This window comes from Puma concolor, chromosome B3, assembly GCF_028749965.1.
Source record: "Puma concolor isolate L17-30 chromosome B3, mPumCon1.1.hap2, whole genome shotgun sequence".
NCBI classification, from domain to species: Eukaryota; Metazoa; Chordata; class Mammalia; order Carnivora; family Felidae; genus Puma; species Puma concolor.
Window position 1 is genome coordinate 142,417,630 of NC_141672.1, and position 22,756 is coordinate 142,440,385.

The following is a 22,756-nucleotide window of genomic DNA, read 5'->3' on the forward strand; positions in this document are numbered from 1 at the left end:
GGGATCTCCTCTTACATCAGCCTCAGGGTATCAGAACTGCGAAACCACCTTTGTCTGAGCTGCTCGTGGTATGCACGGGGTCACTGTGAATTGTACTGTGCTGTCCTGAGTCACTGGCTCCTTTCTCTTTCCCAAGATAACCCTTAGTTACAGCCTTAACTACAGCCTCCTCTTTTCCAGACACGCTGCCCCAAGAGTATCTAGACCAGAGCTAGAAATGAAATGCAAGCCACATGTACACTTTTAAATTTCCAAGTAGTCACATTTAAAAAAGGTAAAAAGAGAAAGGTGAAATTAATTTTAATAAAATATTCTGTTTAACCCAATATTGGCATCCAAAATACTATCATTTCAACCTATAATCCATGTAAAAAATATTAATGAGATATTTCACATTCTTTTTTTTGTATTAAGTCTTTGAAATCTGATGTGTGACACTTGAGCACATGTCAACTTGGACTAGTCACATCTTAAATGCTTAACAGCCACATGCAGCTAGTGGCTCCGATATAGGACAGTGTAGATCTAGACCCATATTTGAGTTGTCAAGAACAAACTCTTTTGAAAGGTTCTTCTTTTTCACACCCAAAAACAAAATACTAACTAGTCTGACATTTTTCATCGAATAATTCCATTCATCCCCATACTTAAATACATTTTCCCATATGCAAAGTAAGTGTCCTCTGGAATCAGGAACTAGAGATGTTCAGGGGGGGTTGGGGCTGAATTAGGGTAAGTTCCAGAAAAATGAGAGCTCTGAAATAGAGAGCTCTGTAATTTCCCTTTTGGACAACAAACATATGTACCCATAAAGATACTCATAATCCCATTTCCAAGAATTTCTATCCTCAGTATTTAATCCAAATGAAGTTAATAGTGATGTGAATAAAGACGGCTACTCTATCAAAGCTCTAATGTAAAAATGCAGACCGAGAATAAAGGCTCAGCAACAGGGGAAGAGTTAAATCAACTGTGGTGCGTCTAACGAGGGAACAATATGCTGTCATCAGGACTGCTATTCAGAGGACTATGTAACAACACAGAAAAACATTTATAAAATACAAGCCGACTACAAAGTATTACGCTAACCAGGATGACAACTTGGCACGTGCAAACCTGCAGAACGACAAAGACGAGACTGGAATACACAATACAGGTGTTCAAGTCACAGCATTTCCTCTTCCAGTGCCTCTAATATCCTTACATTTCTCATTTTAAATTAAAAATAAGTGAAAAACAGGGGCAATAGCCATTTCCAAATTTGTCACTTAGGTTAATCTTTTCAAATCAGAGGCAGGTCAGAAAGGAGGGGAGTGTATCTCACACTACTTGACAATATCAAATGAGGCCCACGATATGCTTTTACGTGTGAAAACCACATTCACCTCACCCACATAGTCCCCAACACACAAAGGGCCTGTAAGCAAAGCGAGTTGTCTGAGCTTCTAAATCTAACTACCAGTTTACAGGAAATATGAGAGACTGAGAAAAATAGTAAATACTACTCCAGGGATGCGGTGAGCAAACTTCAGAATGTGGGAAACACTACAGGACAAGCAACATGGTTTCTTCAACAATTTCACTGCAAGGAAAAGAGGAAGGAAGCGGAACATATAGAATAAAACGGACTTAAGGGAGAAGCGACCAAATACAATGTATGAACCCTGTTTAGATCCTGATGGGAACATGTGGAACCACAAAAGAATATTTACAAGACAACAGGGAAATGTGAAAACTAGGTATTGGGTGGTCTTAATAAATTTTTGATAATTTTCTTAAGATAGAATGGTACTGAGGTTGTATTTTTTAAGTCTTTCTCTTTTAGACATTACTAAAATATATATGAGCAAAATGCTATGAAATCTGGGATTTGCTTCATCATATCAAGGGTGGCATTTGGGGCGAGGGGGAGTGGTGGTGGTGGAAAGACAAAACAACACTGACCATGGGATGGGATGGCAACTGTTAAGACTGGGTGGTGGGGAAAAAAAAAAAAAAAAAGACTGGGTGGTGGGCGCATGCAGGTTCATTACACTCTTCCACTTTTATATGTTTAAAACTTTCTGCAATTAAAAAAAAAGGTTAACTGTTTTTTGGAAACTGACTGAAATTTCCCAAAGGAAATGCCATGAATGGTGATTAATCGTACAGAATATGTTACACAGGCCTCTTTCATACACAATGAAGCCGGACAGTGAAATACCAGCTACCACTGTTTCTATGTTTCTATGTGAAAAAGAGCTTCCACTCTCCAGCCCAGGGTTCCAGAACATACCTCCCCCCGAAATAACCTCACAGGTGGCGGTGGTGCCCAATCCTCTCCCTAGTACCCAATACATCACACAGAACAACACAAGCTCCCAACGGGGGGGGGGGGGGGGGGGTTCTGTGAAGAGGACATTTGTGAGGGAGGGACTGCCTGTAAGAGGTCAGTCTCAAGTTTCTAGCAATAATACAGTATCAACATTCCAGAATTTCTTCAAGTGAGGAAGCGGGAGTTTCTCCAAAACCTGCCTGTTCCCCAAACCATCTCTGCTAGCTTTTTTACTAGATAACACAGGAGATAAAATGATTTGAGTGAAATAAATTTAGAAAGTCTCAACCTACTGCTATTATGAAATGGCATGTGGTTTTATACCCTGGATACCTTTAAAAGGGAACAAACTCATCTGAATTGGATGTTTTCAGGAGAAGCAAAGGACAGAACTACTGAGACTAGTACCTACATGATCAAAAGCACTCACCACATTACAGAAACAGCCTGTCCCTCCAACTGAAGCCATGAGTACAAGCGGACATAGTCACAGTGAAATGATGTCCAAGAAGAGAGAGAGGGCGGGCCGCCCGTAGCCCTGAGGCTACAGTGATGGTGTACCTGATAGGGTGATCTCCACAAGTCTTGGGTCGCTCCATGACGGACACCCACTTGTCGTCGTAGCTGAAGAGAGACAAATCAAGGTAGGGGCTACCGCTGTAAGACTGGGCACTGATGGGAAGCTGCCCCAGCAGCCGGCGTACTGCCTCCGTGTGCCCTCCGTACTTGGCGTTTACGATAGTGTCTTTAAACCTAAAATAAAGCACCAGTGAGGAAGGCTGTGTTAGTGGACACACCAAGCTGCCTTGGATTTTAAGCTGATAAAACATGTCTAAAAACAACTCATTCTGTACACAGAAATCTAGGTAATGCAGGAAGTCAGAGCTCTCACACATCCCAGTCGGCCCGGCTACAAATATTCTCAGAAACAGAAAAAAATTCGCAATAGGAACATTAAATTACATTAGAAGAGTTAACAAAGACTTTCCAAACAAGTTTAAAAGGAGTGTGACTACTCTGTGACAGCACTTCCATTCAATTCTACTTCCCCCAAATAATAGCCTAGGTTTGCATCAAGAGTTCTAGAGAGCAAAGAACCCTGTAGAACAGAGCAGCCTCTCTGTGACTCTCCTTGGGGTCAGTTATAAGCCAACTTCCATCAAAACTCTAGGGGCGCCAGGTGGCTCAGTCAGTTAAGCAGCCGACTTCAGCTCAGGTCATGATCTCTCAGTCTGTGAGTTCGAGCCCCATGTGCTGACAGCTCAGAGCCTGGAGCCTGCTTCCCATTCTGTGTCTCCCTCTCTCTCTGCCCCTGCCCTGCTTGGTCTCTCTCTCTCTCTCTCTCTCAAAAATAATAAACATTAAAACAAAACAAAAAAAACCTCGGACGAACTACTCATTCTGTGTTCAAAGTTTACGAGCTAGCTACCTGTGCTCCTGCACAAACGCCAGTGTCTGAAGAACTGTAACGCGGACACAGAGTCACACATCTCACTTAGTTTTAATAACAACAACCATGGGGCAATTTCTCACACTTGTAATGAATACCAAATTTAATACCCTTTGACCAAGCATTTCTCTTCTTGTGGAAATTTACCCTAAGGAAGCAATCCCATACTTAGAAAAATCTCTCTGCCCCTTTAATAAAGCATTGCTGATGATAGCAATAAATTGACAGAAAATTAAGAACCTAATGGAAAACCATAATTTTCAAAGACTGCATAGTAACAGTGGAAACAGTTATCATAATGGTAAGTAAAAGAAACAGGCTACACTCTGTCTACACAGTATGATTAAAAAAAAAAAAAAAAAAAAAAAAAACAGAAAAAAATTAGTCCTAAAAATCAGACTGGTGGTGGGGGTGCCTGGATGGCTCAGTCGGTTAAGTATCCGACTTCGGCTCAGGTCATGATCTCGTGGGTCAAGCCCCGTGTCGGGCTCTGCGCTAATAGCTCAGAGCCTGGAGCCTGCTTCGGATTTTGTGTCTCCCTCTCTCTCTGCCCCTCTCCCACTCACCTTCTGCCTCTCTATCAAAAATAAACATTAAAAAAAAAAAATCAGACTGGTAGAAATACGTCAAAATAATTGTGCCTGTGTAATCACATTTTGTTTTTATTCTTTTTCACTTTCCTACAGTTTCTTAGAAAGAATGTCAACCATCAGTATGTATTTCTTTAACCTCTACATCAAAGTATATCATATGGTTTAAAATACAAAGGGAAAATAATTTAGTCCAGGGACAAAATATGACATCTCATCCCTGAAATTAATGGCATGAAAACCAAATAAAATAAATTCAAAAACTTAAACGTTCCTGACTTTGAGGAGACCAGAAAGATTGATGAGATGGGTTCTGTATTTTGTCTTCACTATTAACCTGTGATTCTAGATGGACATTAACACCTCGTTTATGAGCCTAGCTATCAATACTGCTTTCCGTTACTCTTCTTGACAGTAATTTTCACCACCTCAGTGTAAGTCATAAAATTAAATCTTGGGGCAAAGAGAACTTATTTCTTTCCCTTTGAAGGAGCAGGAATCATCGTTTTCGGCTCCTTGTCAGCCAAGATCCAGTACGACCTCTCACAACCCGCACCACGGCCTTGCCTGGCTCACCGGCTCCCAGTGACGGGGGCTGGCCCACGGGGAAAGCAGTGCTTTTCCAGCGGCACCACCCCCTCCACTCGCCATGCTCCCCACGGACAGAAAGATGAAGCCGTCATCCCTGTGACAACTTGCAGCGTTTAAATCCTGGCTCACCGTCATTCTGTCCAGTTATGCCTCTCTCAGTTCGTGGGGATTTCCAAACTCGTAGAGATGATCCTTCCAGCACCATGGCCCCCTGGTTCCTGAACCTCCTCTCTGCCTCAGCCCTCATTCCGAGGTACTACATCCTCAGTCTCACCATTACCCATGACTGCGACCTCTCTGTAACATCAGGGTGAGGCACCACTCTCTCCAGCCTCCTCCTTGCCTATCTTTCCAGCCCATTCCCTCTACTCCCTGGATCTACAGTCCACTGATTCTACCAGTTTTTGTCACCCTACACCTTGACCATATCCTGTGTCCTCTCTCTTTCCTCAGCCCATGCTTCAATTCCACACTTAATCCACCGCACTCATCCTCCACAACTCTGCCTTCTCTTGCTTGGGGGCACTTCCCTGGAAAACCTACAGCCCTAGTTAAGCTCAACTCTGCCCGTTCCATGCCTGTATCTGCTCGGTGTTCTCCACGGCTGGAGGGAAACATACAACGCTCACTTAAATGTATAACCATGAACGTCGTGGGGCCCTCCTGCTGCAGGCACTCAGGCTGCAATCCCCGGTCCAGCCAGCCCTCCCACTCCCTCTGATGCCTATTTCATACCTCCACCAGACCCACCCTCACCGAATGGCATCTCCTGCTTTGTTCCGACAAACAGAAGCAAGCAGAAGAGAACTTTGTGAGGCCCCCATCGGCGATCTGCACTATACTACTGTCTGTGCTGCGGTGTGAGACCAATCTCCCCGCTTGGGCACTAGGTCCCATCGCCTCTCATATGCGACATCAATTCTTCCCCACCTTTTCCTAAACCGTGAGCTCCCCCCAGCTACACAGTCTCATCTGCACACAAACACGCCACTTCCCCCCCTCTCAGTCACAAAATAATAAAAGCACCACCACTCGCCCCCTCCAGTGCAGGCACCGTCTTCCAGCCCTGACAACAAAACTCTCAGAACACTTCTTATGGTGCTGTCTCCAAGCCTTCTCTTCCCACTCTTCCTTAAACCCACCCCAGAGAGGCTTTCCCCACCATCCCACTGAAGCCACTCTCATGGAGCTCACCGATGACCTCCATGCTGCTAACTCCAGTAGCTGATTGATCTCTCAGGAGATACAGACCTGCCCTGGCAGAAGCATCTGACACTTCTTCCTGAGAAACTACCAGACCTCTCCACTTACAGAACCTCCAACCTTCTCCCCTGAACCTCACCCACAGCTTCACCATCACGGTTGGAGAGTAACTCTCTTTTGCAAGACAAAAACGTTAACAATCGTCTTTGACTTTGCTCTTTCCACGGCCCAAACCCCATCCTCCACTAATCTTTAGGGTTCTATTTTCAAAATACGTTGAGCACACAATTACAGCTGACCCATGAACATCACAGGGTCAGGAGTACCAACCTCTCCCACAGTCAGAACTCTGCATGCAACTTTGACTCCTCAAAAACTTAATAGCCTACCGCTGACTAGAAGCCTTACCAGCAGAAAACAAACAGGAGATTAACACATATTTTGTATGTTACACGTGTTATAAACTGTATTCTTACAATAAAATAAGCTAGAGAAAAGAAAATGTTATTAAGAAAATAAATCATGGGGCGCCTGGGTGGCGCAGTCGGTTAAGCGTCCGACTTCAGCCAGGTCACGATCTCGCGGTCCGGGAGTTCGAGCCCCGCATCAGGCTCTGGGCTGATGGCTCAGAGCCTGGAGCCTGTTTCCGATTCTGTGTCTCCCTCTCTCTCTGCTCCTCCCCCGTTCATGCTCTGTCTCTCTCTGTCCCAAAAATAAATAAACGCTGAAAAAAAAATTAAAAAAAAAAAAAAGAAAATAAATCATGAGGAAAATACATTTACAGTTCTGTATTTACTGTAAACAGTCCACATGTAAGTGGACCCATGCAGTTCAAACCCATGTTGTTCAAGGGTTGACTGTTCCCACCCTGATCCAAGCCAATGTTATTCAATCAACAGATAATTACCAACAGCCTAGTATACGCCAGGCATGCTTCTAGGTGCGTAAATATATAAATATATATTCCCTGTGGCAGGAAACATATTTAGCGAATCCTTGCACCAGTCTCCTAACTGGTGTCCCTGCTTCTACCCCACCCTCCTACAGTCTATTCCAACACAGCAGCCAGAGTGACCCTGGTAAAATAACAAGTGAGAATGTGTCACTCCTCTGCTCAAATGCTACACAATCTCATCTCTGCAGTTACAGCCAAAGCCTCAGAACAGCCTCAGGTGTCTGGCCCCACCTCTGACCACGTCTCCAACTACTGGGCTTCTTCTCACCCCAGCCCAGGCACTCTGGCCTCCCCAGCGTTCCTCAAATGCATGAGACCCACCTCAGGACCTTCAGAACTACACTACCTTTTTGGGGGATAATGTGCCCCCCAGTATCCACATGGCCTGCTCCCTGACCTCCTTCAAAAGCTCTGCTCAGCTATCACCCTCGTGAGGCCCACAATGACAAGTCTACTGGAACAGAGCTAACAATCTCTTCTTGATCCACTCAAACCCACCAGACCTCCTAACAATTACCATCTTGCACTGGACACTTGCCTCTTGGAAACCTCCACCCTCCTGCCTCCTCCAGCTGGCCCACCTGGTGTTCTGCCACCCCAGAACTTCCCTTTTACCATCATCTTCAGAGTGCTCTTTGCTTCTCTCTGGCTTCAGACTATTTCCTGTACCATACTTTTGTGTTTTATGTGGAAAACACATCTTCCAGAGGCTTCCTTAGAAAAGGTACATGAGAAGTAATTTTTCAAGAACTTACATGTCTGAAAAAATCTTTGTTCCACCCTACTGGATAGAAAATTCTAGACTCGGTATCATTTTTTTCCACAGACTTCTGAAGGCATGATTTTAATGGCTTCAAGCTTTCGGTGTTATTATTGATAAACGCAATACCAGTCTGCTAACTTATTTTTTAACATGTGAAATGTATGTTCTTTCTGAAAGTTTTTGTAATTTTCTCTTTGGCCTCAATGTTCCAAATTTTCATGATGGTATGCCTCCATACAGGTCTTTTTTCCATTGGGTACTTAATGGAGCTGGTGATACACTAATAAAGACTTAAGAAGTATTTATCTGGGGAAAGAAGCCATGATTTGCAGCGCTTGCCAATTTCTGTGCTGTAAATCCTACTGCTGTGGTCAGTTTCAAGGTACCAACGTGACATCACTGAATGTGGCATTGTCGAAAGATGAGCAGCAGCAGATTTTCAGTAGAGAGTATACATATATATATATATATATATAGAGAGAGAGAGAGAGAGAGAGAGAGAGAGAGAAAATATACAGTATTTTCACCACACAGAGGAGATAGACACAAATACACTCAAGACCATAAATAATAGTAAAATAGTTAGGAAATAACTAATTTTTAATAATCACCACGTTTAGCAATAGCTTGCAAAAAATCCCTGCCATGTTTAACAACTGGCCCTCGTGAGCCAGTACAAGCCAGCCCCAGCACATCACTGAAAGGTCCTGCCAACCTGGAAGTTGGGAAACTGTCTTACACTATTTCCTCTCTTCATTTTCTCCACCCACCCTCTGCAAATAACCAGATGTTGGGCCTCCTGGGCAAATTCTGTAATTCCTTTTCATCGTTTTTCTCCCATTTTCCTACTTTTATCTGTTTATTCTCCTCTCTCAACTATACCTAACAAAGTTTAAATTTCTGTTTTAGGAATGTCTCCTTTTTTATAGCTTCAATGATTTCAGTGACTGCAATACTGCTCCTTTATTCTTTACTGTTTTATTTTGGTCTAAAGATTTTCCTTAAGTAACTCATGATCCTCAGTGTTCCCCTCCTTTTTTTCTTTTTTTTTTTTTAATGTTTTTTTATTTATTGAGAGAAAGAGAGACAGAGCATAAATGAGAGAGGGGCACAGCAAGAGAAGGAGACACAGAATCCGAAGCAGACTCCAGGCTCTGAGCTGTCAGCACAGAGCCCGACATGGGGCTCAAACTCACGACCTGTGAGATCATGACCTGAGCCGAAGTCCAGCGCTTAACCTACTGAGCCACCCAGGCGCCCACCTCCTTTTTTTCTTGAACATTTGCTCTAACCTATAATGGATCCACTTTCACTTATTTTTCACCAAAAGATTACTGGAGACTGTAAAATTGAGCATTTAGAGTCATGTGTTCACACGAAATGAAAAATGATTCCAATTTATATACACATTGTGCTTTCAATGCAGCAAAGCATGATAAGATGGCTAACAAAATATATTAGGATCTATTAGGAATATATATTAGGATATATTAGGATACAATTCATATAAAATGTTATATTAGGATACAAATACGAATTTGAAGACAAGAAGAAACAATGTGAAATTTCAAACAGTATGGGAATAATTTGCTCTCTACTTTTTATATCAAATACTAACACCAAATTACTTTTGCAACTAGGTTTCCCTGGCTATGTTCAAAAGTGTTACGTTATACACCATAAACGTATATGATGTTATATGCTAATTGTATCTCAATAAAGCTGGGGGAAAAAAGCTTATAATATTTTTAAAAACGAATATTTAATATACACTGAAAATTGCATCTTCTGCAATTATTCAAATTTAAGATCAACTTAAAAATTAATATGTAAGGACATCTACAGTTCTTCAACATCTTTTGGTGGTATGATCCAACATTTTGAGAATCACAAAGCTAGAACACCACCTTTCTCTTCAAACTTTATTTCTCCTGGGACTTCTTAAAATTTCACTTAATTCCAGATGCATTCTGAAATAATTAAAAAAACAAAACAAAACATAGCTTCCTCTAATTACTGGGTGACTTCATTCACTCAACAAATACCTAATAAGCTTCTCCCACATGAAAGACACTGGCCTAGGTGCTATGGATATGGCAGTGAATGAAACAGACAAAAATCCCTGCCCTCATGGGAGTTTACCTTCTTTCTAGTGACTTCTTTTGATGTTTTCACTCAGCCAGGTGTACCCAGCTTTGTAATTAGTTGATAATGATCTGCCTAATTTTAAAGTTAATTTTAAAAGAAGGAAATTTGTTCCAAAAAGAAAAAACCACAATCTGAGCCACATTCTGTCTCCAAATATCCTTCCATAACTGAACAGAAATGCTTAGAAGGCAGAAAATTTGTGTGAACCAGAGAAAAAGGAAAAGGCAAGTTAGCTGTCTGAAAACCAATACCCATTTCTAGTTGATTACTATCCTTTTATATAAAGATGATGCCACTGCATTAATGTACCTACTCTGCTCATTTTTCCTAGTGGCAGTAATGCTTATTCTGATTCTTCTGTTCACTCCAGTGTGATCTATCTTGAAACCTAAAGCAGATGTTTTCCCTAACTGGCCAAGGTTGGGGGAGCAATTTAAAGTGGCATCCAATGAGGCACTGACTAGAGTAGGATTCAGCTTGGGCCCTTGGCCCAGAGTAACCATTCATTTCACAATAATGTTGTACTCAGATAATTGTATCAGAAGCTCTGGTTCAGAGAAAACCCTGTCTGATGATGGGGGGGGGGGGTGGTATTAATTTAGGGTGACCTAGGTGTTTGTAAGTGTCAGTATCTGAAGGTCTCTTCTTTGGGTTGGTCAGTTTTCCTAGTGAAAAATCTCTAATCTCCTGCATAAGGAGTATAAACCTGGCTGTCATATCTTACCTTTCAGTTTGTTGGCTTTCATTCAATTCTTGTTTTTAGCATGACAATCTCATCCCTACTCTCAGCTATGCCTCACGAACATGAAACCAGGGCCTACATGGTTCAGTTTCTCAGGAGACTGAACCTCCAGCCTTCTGCGGAGGTGGAGAAGACACAGTCAATTGGCTAAGTAGGCTTAGAGAAAGGGGCTAAAGGGCCTGATTGCTTTTTTTTTTTTTTTTTTTTAAGTTTACTTATTTATTTTGAGGGAGAAAGAGCACACACAAGCAGGTGAGGGGCAGAGAAACAAGGAAAGAGAATCCCAAGCAGGCTCCACACTGTCAGCACAGAGCCCAACGTGGGGCTCAATCTCATGCACTGTGAGATCATGACCTGAGCCTAAACCAAGAGTAGGATGCTTACCCGACTGAGCCACCAGGAGCCCTCTGATTGCTCCTTGCAAGAACTTCACCCAATCCTCTGAGTTTAAGCCCACATTACAGGTATCTTCAGAGGTACCTAGGGCCTCCAATTCTCCGACCCTTTCCAGAGTTCTCTGGTGCAAGGCAACTTGTTTCTTGATGGCTAAGCTCTGCAGTCTTGTTTCTGTTCTCTGAAGTGTGTCAAGTCAGTTACCACTCATCAGTTAGCTTCTCAGCTCCCAAAACTGATTCCTATCCCGCCGCCAATCATCTCCTGCCTCTCATGTCTCTCCTTTCCCATTCTCTTTGTTTTTGTTAAAGTTACACCTTTTACTTCTTTTTGTCACTTTAATAGGATTTGGGGATGAAGCAGAGATAAATGCAGGTGTTCAACACATCGCATCCTGTTTAACCAGAAGTTCTAAAATTATTTCCTTAAGTCATATCACTCCACAAATACTTAAATGCAATACATATAATAAACGTATTCATGAGAACACAGCAATAAATAGTAAAGACACAGTCTCTATCTTTCCGTAGCTCACATACAGTCTGGGAGGAATCACGGACAGCGTACTAGTAATTCCACAGGTGCTGGGAGACAGAAAGGAAAAGGTCAGGGTGACCCAAGGGTTTACCACAGGCAGACCTAACCAAACCAAGGTGGGCGGAGAGAATACAGGAAGAGTTTTTTGGAGGAAGTAACTACTGGCCTAACACCAGTGAATTGTCTAGAGAGATTAAGCCTGTTAAGCCTGAAAGAGCTTACCGGCGCTGGATCTGCCTTGCAAAATTGTTGCTAGAAGCTGAGCAGGGAAACTGGACTTCACTGTGCAGGGTGGCGTTACGGAAGAGGTCACAGAAGTTCTCAAAGAGCTCTAAAAGCTCATCGGATGTATTCTCAAACACAGCAATCACCTCTGTTGTCACCATATTGTACACCACAAAGAAAGATGCCTGCAGAAGAACAGAGACAGCTTTGAGACAGCGGGTATGAGGCCATGCCTTGGAAACTTCTCACTTGGCTGAAAATTCAAACTACCCAAGGAAAACAAGCGAACCCTTCCACTCCTGCACTAGCACAACAACGTGGCTGCACGTGGTTCTGGGAAAGGAGGAGGCCTCGGTGGACTTGATCAGTCCAGGGCCATCAGTCATGGCCAGTGTCGCCGGATTTACCACTGGATCTGCTGCTAGAATTACGGAGCTGGCCCACGCATGTGTGTAGAAAGGTTTTCAATCTTTCATTTAAGACTGCAAATTCAACATTTTTCCTTCCTAGTAATTATTCCTGACTTGCTCTCCAACCCACCCTGAAATAAAAAGCACTTTTTTAAAATGCCAGATTTAATTCTTCCTCCTGCTGAGAAAGTAATTGGTAGCCTGTAGCTGCCTGTTGGCAAATTATTTTCTCTTGTATACGTACAGTTGAAAGTTCAATTCAGGGGCATTTATTTTCCCTCTTAAGATTTCTAACATGCAGAGAGACACCTTAAGTACACTGTGTCCTAAAACTGCCCAGGCAAGTTGTCACCAAGCAGGGAACTGCCACTGAACAAATGGAAAATCAGAGTCGCGTTTTCCATTTCTTCCTTCACAAGTGTTCTTTCAGCCAAGAGCATTTGTAAGACACATTTGAGATCTGTAGCAATTAAGATCAGAGGGGACATCTGAAAAGCATTCAAATGCCACAGGTGGCAGGGTTACTGCTTTCTCTGAATGGGCCTCTGGGGGACAGGCCCTCTTCGTTTAAACAACCAGTGCTCTCTGCTCAGCCTAACAAGGAAGCTCCAGGAATCCCTGCGTTTTGTCACAATGAATGTGGCAGTGTGAATCAATCTGCAGGCTTCCAACAGGACTCTAGAAGTTTTCAGAACATTAGGATTAGTACTCCCCCTCCTATGACTGACTTTAAGTCTCCATCACCAATTCCTGGAGCCACGTGGCCCACCTGTTTTACTAGTCATTAGTCCTTCCAGAGCTTTCATTACATGACTTTTTCGGTCACCTGGAAATTAAATACGGCTGTAAATTAAAGAGGTTGGAGAGTAACCTGAGAATAATACCCATAATATTAGCAAGGCTTTGTGTGTACATGTGCCTTTTACTCATTAACTTTATTGAAACCTATCAAATTAAACTGGGGAAGGAGGTGGGAGGACAACTAGGGCAAATTGGGTTTAAAGTTACAACCTCTGTCAGCAAAACACCGAGCTCCCGTACTGATTCTAGCTACAATTTATTACAGCTACCGGAAATAAGTAGGTCATGTTTTTTAGCAAAGGGAAGAAGGACGATCTCAAATGCAGCTACCACAGATGACTTAGTCCTTCCAAAAGAAAAAAGGTAATTATAGCTCAAACCTAAATAAAAGATTGAGTCATGTCCTTTCTATATACGTGGACAACATTTGGATCATTTCAGGACTTCACCAGGATCCATCACAATTATATGAATATAAAATTACACAAACCTTTACTAGGCTTGCCTCCAGGGCAGACTGGGAAATACAAGACAGAAGGGTACAGAAGTCAAGGGCTTCACTGCCAACCCCCCATGACACATAAGATACACTAGATGCTCCTTCGTGATGGCTCAACGGGTGACTTCATCATTAATAGGGAAGAAGAAGAATCCAGAAAAAGTAACATCCAACCGTTATTACTCACCGCTCCCCCTCCCCGCCACCTTGAAGAATACACAGGCTATGATTCAGAAGAAAAATACTGGAAAACATTTTACCATGGATGCCTGGTAAGGTCTCAGGAAACAATGCCCTGTACAGTCTCTCCTATGATAGAAGCAACTGCAAGTCAGTGGGAGATACCAGACTCAGCCCCCTTTGTGGTTTACTGGCTTGCTCTCTATTCTCAATTCTCCTTAGATAGGAATCTAAGGACAGATTCTGGAAATAGAACAGGGGGGCAAAGGTATAGAAAAGTAGGTATCTTACTTGATCAACACTAAAGTGGAGAGCCTCTCAAAGAGAAATGCCCAAAATACCCTGAATTTCAACATGGTGTTTCAACCCAAGAGTCTTACAGGTTTCTGTGCCCTTAACACCATTTTATTCCCATCTGAGAAATAGCTATCTCCCCTAAAGAGATCTTTTATCCAAAGTGAAAAACCCTAATACTTGAAGTCCTGATGATTCACTTGGGGGATAAGAAACTCTGGCTTCCTTTTAATCTTTTCACTGCCCTACAATCTATGCATGGGCAAGGTCAGAGTAAAGTCATAAAACTTAACTGCCAGATGAGCTTACCTATTAGTTACCTTCTAAAGGCTTTATGAAGAAGTATATTGACATTAACCATCTGGGCAGGAAAGAGGCTAAATTTTTAGAAAATGTTTCTGGTATGGTGGGCTCATTCTCATTCCTAGAACTAAAGCAGTCAGACCACTAATCACAGCCTCACAAAATCAAGGCAGGATTATCCACAGGCAGTCCAAACTTCGACCCTGTAGCATTTGGGCTTCTATCTCAGGGGTACTGAAAATGCTCTGCAGAAGAATCAGGGTAATAATCACAGAGTTGACTATCCACATGCCAATGGCTTGAGATTTAGCTTCCATTTGTCCAAATGAATACACGTGGCCAGAGAAAAATGGAGTTGTTTTGAGTTTGAGGCCTAGGAAAACAAAAATTCAAGACCACATGAAATGCGAATTTCGGAGAGGCTGGCTATAGGCAAAGACAGAAATGTTCCCATCTTCCCAAGGGGACGGGAGGAGCAAAGAGCAGGAGAGCACCGCATACCTGTGATGGATCCGTGACCCGCAGGGTGACCACGTCCTCACTAGTGTACTTGATAAACAGATGGTTTTCGTCCAGAAGCTGCATTTTCCACATGCGCAGCTGCCGCAGCTGGTCAAAGTACTGGAAGAAGCGCCTCTTGGCCATCGCACTCCCGTCCTGCTCCGCCCGGCGCCACAAGTACACCAGCAGCCGGTGTTTGAGGGAGTTGATGAAGGGATCTCGGAAAGGACTGGCCATGCCCGTCTGACTGTCCCGCTGCACCTCAGGGAAGACAGCTGACACGGTGAGGAGGTCATCCTCGTAGCAGAAGCGGCCGATGGTCCTCACGTCAATGAAAGTGCCTTCAGGGGTCACCTGGAAGACGTGGATGGTCTGCTGCTGCACTGACAAGATGGCCAGGATGTTTTTGTACAGGTACAGCCCTTGGTTGTGCGACAGGACCACTTTATCACACTTGAAGGTGCGCGTATCACATAGGCGGCCAGTGTGAAGGTCAATGATGTGGAGGGAATAGTCCTCCAGAGGGGACCGGGGGTTGGGGGTCACGGACTCACTGTTGCGATACACCTCGTAAAAAGGAGGATGCGGCTCATCCGGGAGGTAGGCAGCTGAGCCCACGATGACACAGCGACAGTCGTCAGTGAAGAGGCTGCACTCCCGGTTCAGGTGCTCACCGTTGGCGGCCACGTTGGTGATGTGCAGCAGGACGAAGAAGCGTTCAAAGAGCCGGCCGCGGATGCTGACCGACCGCTGGTCATTGCCGTTGGACAGGATCTCCCCCTCATAGCCCTGCAGTAGGTCCTCGGCTGCCTGGCAGCCCTGGTACTCATAGATCTCGAGAGACGTCTGGTCTGAAGAGAAAGCAATAAAGTAGCGTCCATCAGGTGAGAATTTACGCAAGAAACAAGGAGGCTTTTCAACATTGACGACCGTGAAGTTGGGGAAGACATTCTGGTGGAATACTCGGACCTGATGCCAGTGGGTGCCTGCCTTGCCCGAGCTGATCCGTCGGCGTTCCAGGCGGTGAATGACATTTTGGTTCTGGATCCTTCGAGGTTTGATGGTGGAAACATGATGATCCATTATCACATCTCTGCATGGAAAAGTGAAGAAGTCACGAAAACAAAACAAAATTGGCCGAAATACAAATATAGAAAGGTATAGAAAGTATAGAAGGATAGAAAGTCAAAGCTTTTCGTCCTTATACCCTGGACCCAGGAACTCCCAAGATGACAGTGATCAGCAGTTCTCCTTCTCAGATTAGAGTGAGAAAGTGGTCCTGACATTTCTGAGTCTAAAAACAGGTTTGAGGGAAGGACCTGATTCACTAGGAACACCTGCAAAGCACACTTAGATGTTGGGAATATTCAAGAGAATAAACCTAGAACTACATCAGAGTTGTTCAGTGTTAACAGCAACGTTCAGTGCACATTCATTAAAGAAATCTATTTACTGGGCTGTTAAGATGTCCATACTACCCAAAGCAATGTATAAACACAATGCATCCCTATCAAAATCCCAGTGGCGTTTTTTGCAAAAATAGAAAAATTCATCCTAAAATGCACAAGTGATCTCAAGGCACCCCAAACAGCCAAAACAATTTTGTGAAAGAACAAAGTTGGAAGACTCAGACTTCCTGATTTCAAAACATATTACAAAGCCAAAGTAATTTTTTTTTAAGTGTGGTACCAGCATAAAGACAGACAAATACACCAATGGAATACAATAGAGAATCCGAAAGCAAACCCTCACAGATGTAAACTCAAGATTCAGAAGTTCAGAGAACCCCAAGCGTGATAAACACAAAGAAATCTATGCCCAGACCCATCACAGTCAAACTTAAAAACGGAAACACAAAGCAGAAATCTTGCAAGCAACCAGATAAATGATATATTGTCTGGAGGGGAACAATGCAATCATCTGTGGATTCCTTGGGAAACTGTGGAAGCCGGAAGGAAGCAGAAAGTTTCTGAAGCGCTGAGCTGCCTCTGTGTCACCATTCAAATCTCAGCTAAAACAGCAACTTCTCAGATTCTCCCTACCTTCCCATCCACACCAACTGTCATTCCACCCTATTTTGTTTTCTTCAGCCCTTCTCACTTTTTAAATTATCTTGTTTACCTTTTTAGTATCTGTCACCACACACAAGACCCCAGGTACCCTGCCCAATTCCTTGCTGAATCCCCACCACCACCTGGGGCAGAACCCGAGGCACAGCAAGTGCTCACAAGTAGGTTAAATGAATGCATGGAACAACATTCAAAATGGGCCCTGCAGGGTAAAGAATTCACAAGGCAGGGGCGCCTGGGTGGCGCAGTCGGTTAAGCGTCCGACTTCAGCCAGGTCACGATCTCGCGGTCAGTGAGTTCGAGCCCCGCGTCGGGCTCTGGGCTGATGGCTCAGAGCCTGGAGCCTGTTTCCGATTCTATGTCTCCCTCTCTCTCTGCCCCTCCCCCGTTCATGCTCTGTCTCTCTCTGTCCCAAAAATAAATAAACGTTGGAAAAAAAAAAATTTAAAAAAAAAAAAAGAATTCACAAGGCAAAGAAAAAGAGGAGCGGTCACTTGGAGGAAATACACTTGGAAGGAGAGAGGCGTGATACATTTGGGAATAGAGATTCCAAGTGATTAGAGCCCAGGAAGCACAGAGTAATAAAAGAGAAGCTTAGAAAAGCAGACCGGAGGCAGACTAGAAAACACTTCACACGTCACGCCAGGCCACACCAATGCCACACCAGCTATTGTGGGTTTTAACCAGGAGTGACTGACCTAATCTATATTTTAGAAATAAAAACATATACACAGTGTGGTATTTATTTATACCCTGCCTCCTTCTAAAAGGGATCTGAAATGCTGTACATAAGTATAGATACTATCTGGTCCAGTGAAAGATGTGCATATCTCTATGACTGAGCAAACTAGATTTCTCAAACTGTTAGTCACAACTCATTGATGAGGCTTTGAAATAAATTTAGTGGATATACCAGACATTTTAAAAAGTGGAACAAAAACAGAAAACACCGAACTGTATCACATACAGTAAGGGCAAGTACTATTTCATGAAACTTTTGTTTCAATTATACATATGAGTTACACGCACTGGGTGAGGATATAAAATATATTCCCTACTGATCTAGATTACAGCAAGAGAGCGCATAATGCCCTCAGGCCAAATCTAGTCTGCCTGCCTGTTTCCGTAAGTGAAATTTTATTGGGACACAGCCATACCCATTTATTTACAGGTTACCTATGGCTGCTTTTGTCCTACAGAGGCATAGATGATTAGTTGAGACCAAAGACCACTGGGCCCACAAGACTGAAATACTTACTATCTGACCCCTTGCAGAAAAAGTCTGCCAACCACTGATCTTGGGCACTGGTTCCTAACTGGAGCAACTGGAGCATCTGGAGACAATGGTTGGTTGTCCTAACTTGGGAAGGAGGGGTGTTATGAGTGTCCACCAAACAGAAGCCAGGGATGCTGCCAAGTAAACAGGCCAGCCCCCCACATTTGGACCAAGAGGTCAATAGTGCTAAGGATGAGAAACCCTGATCTAGAGAAATATCTGCACGTAAATAACAAGAATGTCTGCAGCAGGACCGTTAGAAATAGCACGAACTGATGACACTCCAAATGCCCAGCAACAGAAGACTAGATAAATTCTTCCAGGCCTATTCATACAGTGGAATCTCATGAAGCAATAAATTAATGCTTAGCTAATTAATGTTAGCTACACATAACAACCTAAATGAATCTCAGAACACAATGATGAATGAAAACAGCAAGCAGCAGAGTATTTCGTGTGTTTCTCTTTACATAAGCTTCAATTTCTAGTTTAAAAGCCATCAATAGGGGCACCTGGGTGGCTCAGTCAGTTAAGCGTCCGACTTCAGCTCAGGTCACGATCTCACGGTCCGTGAGTTCGAGCCCCGCGTCGGGCTCTAGGCTGATGGCTCAGAGCCTGGAGCCTGCTTCCGATTCTGTGTCTCCCTCTCTCTCTGCCCTCCCCCATTCATGTTCTCTCTCTGTCTCAAAAATAAAATAAACATTAAAAAAAAAATTTAAAGATGGGTATTGAGGAGGGCACCTTTTGGGATGAGCACTGGGTGTTGTATGGAAACCAATTTGACAATAAACTTCACATATTGAAAAAAAATAAAAATAAACTCTATTTTGTCTGATATAAAAAAAATTTATAAATAAATAAATAAAAGCCATCAATAGATATGGAACACAAATATCAAAAGCAAAGGTATTATAAAATTAGAACAGTGGTTACCTGAGAAAAGTAAGAAACTGGATACGGGTTGGGACACACTGGCAACTCCAAGGTTACATTTTTTTCCTAAATCAGCACTCACTGTACTGTCATTCTTTAAAGATTACATATATTCAAAGTATTACTTGTACTCAGAATTTTTAATCAGAAAATAATTGTGAAGAGAAAACTAAGGTAGGACAATAAGACGAAGCCAGACGTACGCAGAAAGGTACACCACACGGACCTGCAGCACTGCCAACCGTCTCATTTGGCCCTGATTTTCTCAGCAGCCAGAGCAAAAAGGAAAACACAATCAGTTACAGAATGTGCATGGCCAATAAGATACAAACTTAATAACAGATGCTTGGAAGAAACGGTGGGAGTTTAAAAGCAATCTCATAAGTTTTCTCAAAGACCCTTGGCATGATCAAGTAAGCAAAATCCTCCACAGCTGACAACAATACGGTATTAAGTCACACACAGCTACTCCTTGTAACAGTAACATTATAAATGTGGCTACTCTGATTCAGCCTTAAAAACACAGTATTACGGTTGAAGCATTTTAAAATACCAAACAGCATACAAAACTGCCTCACTCAATCCCTGCCGAGGGCAATCCTGCCAACCTAAGACTGGGTTGGAGTCAGAGGGAGACCAGACCGGGATGAGAAAGGCAGACGAGGCCCAGGAGCAGGAGGAATAGGGACCAGACACCATCTAACAGACGAACTGCTGAGTCGGATAAAGTGCATACTAGAGTTGCTCAGCTAAGAAAGAGCCACTGATCATATTAAGCAAAACAGATGCTTAATTCTAAGAAAATTGGGATACACTTTGCATAGTCCCATCTGAAATTCTGATTTGTCTTTTATAATATATATATATATATATATATTTTTTTTTTTGAGAGAGAACGAGTGGGGTACAGGCAGAGAGAGAGGGGGACAGAGGATCCAAAGCAGACTCCATGCTGACAGCAGACAGCCCGATGTGGGGCTTGAACTCACAAACCACGAGATCATGACCTCAGCCCAAGTCAGATGCTTGACTGAGCGACCCAGGCGCCCCTCTCTGATTTGTCTTTTTAAGAGAAAGACACCAGTAACTGGGGTGATGGGTGTGAAGGGGTGGGGTGAGTGGAGCTGACGACCTGTTGGCTTCAGCTCCAAATCGTACAGGAAATCGTCACTGAATTTCCTTCCCTCAGCGTGCGTGCTCTCTCTCTCTCCCCCTCTGTACGTACACACACACACACACAATTTTATAGCACACAATTGTGATTTTGAGAGACATGGAGTTTTTCAAGGCTTTTTCAATTTGTTCTCTCACTGTTCTGATTATAAAAGTACACGCTCATAAAAATTCAAACACTATAGAAAAAGTATGTAATGAAAGTCCCCTCTAGTCAGGGTGAGACTTACGAAAAAAGAGAGGAACTTACGAGTGTCCTAAAATCTGGCCCTCTCCCAGCTCCCTTAGGCCAGTGAATGAATGGCCTAGCAACTCTCCAGCTAGCAGGAACCAGAAACCTGACAGTCTTCCTTGATCCCTCTTTCCCTCGGCCCCCTGATCAGTCCCCAAACTCTGGAGACTTTACCCTCTAAACAGTCCTCTCTAATCTTCCACTTACTCCTATCACAAGCTGCCGGCACCCTTCTCCGAACTTCTACACTTTCACGTCTGCGTTACTGCACCAGCTTCCTACCTAAATCCACTCCTTTCGGGGCGCCTGGGTGGCGCAGTCGGTTAAGCGTCCGACTTAAGCCAGGTCACGATCTCGCGGTCTGTGAGTTCGAGCCCCGCGTCGGGCTCTGGGCTGATGGCTCAGAGCCTGGAGCCTGTTTCCGATTCTGTGTCTCCCTCTCTCTCTGCCCCTACCCCGTTCATGCTCTGTCTCTCTCTGTCCCAAAAATAAAATAAACGTTGAAAAAAAAAAAAATTTAAATCCACTCCTTTCAACAGCCAGAGTGACCTTTCCAAAATGCTTTGGTGACCGCGTCCTTTCCCCTGTGGACTAATACAGGCCAGTATCTCCCCACTTGCTCTTAAAGAGAAGAATCAAGCCCTCAACATGCCAACCAGGTGCTCAAAGGTCTCAGCTCTGCCTCTCCGGCCTCATCTTTTCCCGTTAACTCTAACCATTTATTTTCTTCAAGAGGGACCCTACCTCCTGTCTCGGAAGCTTGGCACCTGCTGTTAACCAAACCTAAAAAAGCTCTCCTCCTCCCTTTGCTGAGTTAACTCCCAATTCAGCCATCAGCCTCATAATCACTTCCTCAGAGGAGTCTTCCTTCGACTCCCCATTAGCTAAAACACTAACTTACTGGCCACACCTCTCTTTCACGGCACTTACCACGCTTGCAACTCTGTCCCTGCATTTTACTCCTATCTGTGGCACTAGGTGGTGGGTGTTCTGCACGCCCATCACACTACGTGACACCTCTCAAGCTTCATCTCCTGCACGTTGGACCTGCCTCACGCCAAGCTCTTTGCCAACTCAGGTATCCACAGGTGCTGTTCCCTCTGCCTAGAACGTCTTTCCCCAGGCCCTTGCCATAACTTCTCAAGTTGCAGCCTGTCATCTCCTCCAGGAAGTCTTCCCTGACCATTCTCTCCAACACAGGGCTCCCCGTTTATTTTTTGTCTTCTCCACAGTAACGGCCACGACTTGAACACGCACTTGTACTTGCAGGGTTGTGCGTTTAATAATTGACTCCCCCCACTAAACGGTACCCCCCGGAGAGGAAGCAACCACGTCCACACCAGTCACCGAAGTTTTCTCAGAGCCTAGCGATGGGGCTGGCCTCTCGTGTGCGTTCGGCACGTTTTTTATGGAACGAGAAGAAAGCCTGGCTGGATCGGGCCACTAGCTCGTCGAGTGGCACTAGACCTGTCTTTTTCCTCCGCTGCGTCTCGGCTTCCCCACGGGGGCCGGTGCACCCCCCCCCCCAATTCCTCGTGACAGCTTCCAAAAACGGTAAGGGGATACCGAGGGGCGGGCACACACACCCAAGGGGGCGCCCCCGGAAAGAGAAGGCCGGGGCGGGGCCTCAATGGGAAGAGACCGCTCAGGGAGGGCGGGGGCCGCGGAGCCTCGGCATCTGGCAGGGAGGGGGCCGCCCCGCGGCGGGAAGCCGGGGAGGCCTCGGGAAGGGCCTGACGGGCTTGGGGGCTGGGCCAAGAAAGGAGAGGTCCTCACCTGTACGCTCCGGGTTCAAAGGGCCGGGGAGACGGACCCCCCGGCCTGCTCGGCACGCGCCTCCCCCAGCCCCGCCCCCGCCATGCCTCCGGCTCCGGCGGCTGCGAGTCCCCGCTTCCGCTTGCCGCCGGAAGTGCGGCTCAGCAAGAAGTGGGGAGAGCGCGGCGTCGTCGTCAGCCGGCACCAAGAGAAGATACAGCGCACCCTGGTGCCTGGAGGGGGGATCGAAACCACAGGGGCCCAGTGGCTGTGAAGGAAAAATTAACAGGGAGCCCTAACCTGGTCACGTTGGTGATCTCTTACAGTGAGGTCTCCGCGCCTGCAGGACACGTTTGCAAAAACATGGGTAAAATTAATGTTTCAGAGGCACCTGGGTGACTCAGTCGGTTAGACGTCCT

General features: G+C 44.5%; 1 protein-coding gene across 8 annotated transcripts in view; it reads right to left on the reverse strand.

Annotated features, from left to right (window-relative positions):
• Positions 1–22,492, reverse strand: part of DET1 (DET1 partner of COP1 E3 ubiquitin ligase) — a 58,509-nt gene extending 36,017 nt beyond the window's left edge. For 4 of the 8 annotated variants that reach the window (XM_086711511.1, XM_086711510.1, XM_086711512.1 and 1 more), the window contains exons 1-4: positions 22,359–22,468; positions 14,900–15,992; positions 11,909–12,096; positions 2,876–3,067 (exon numbers count right to left, since the gene is read on the reverse strand). In XM_086711511.1, coding sequence (XP_086567637.1) covers positions 2,876–3,067; positions 11,909–12,096; positions 14,900–15,982 — 1,463 coding nt within the window. In that variant the 5' untranslated portion in view covers positions 15,983–15,992; positions 22,359–22,468. Of the gene's footprint in view, positions 1–2,862; positions 3,068–11,908; positions 12,097–14,899; positions 15,993–18,226; positions 18,323–22,358 lie in introns of those variants that run through there. The other 4 variants (XM_086711513.1, XM_086711514.1, XM_086711508.1 and 1 more) reach the window with 3 other exon arrangements.
• Between the last annotated feature and the right edge of the window lie 264 nt (positions 22,493–22,756).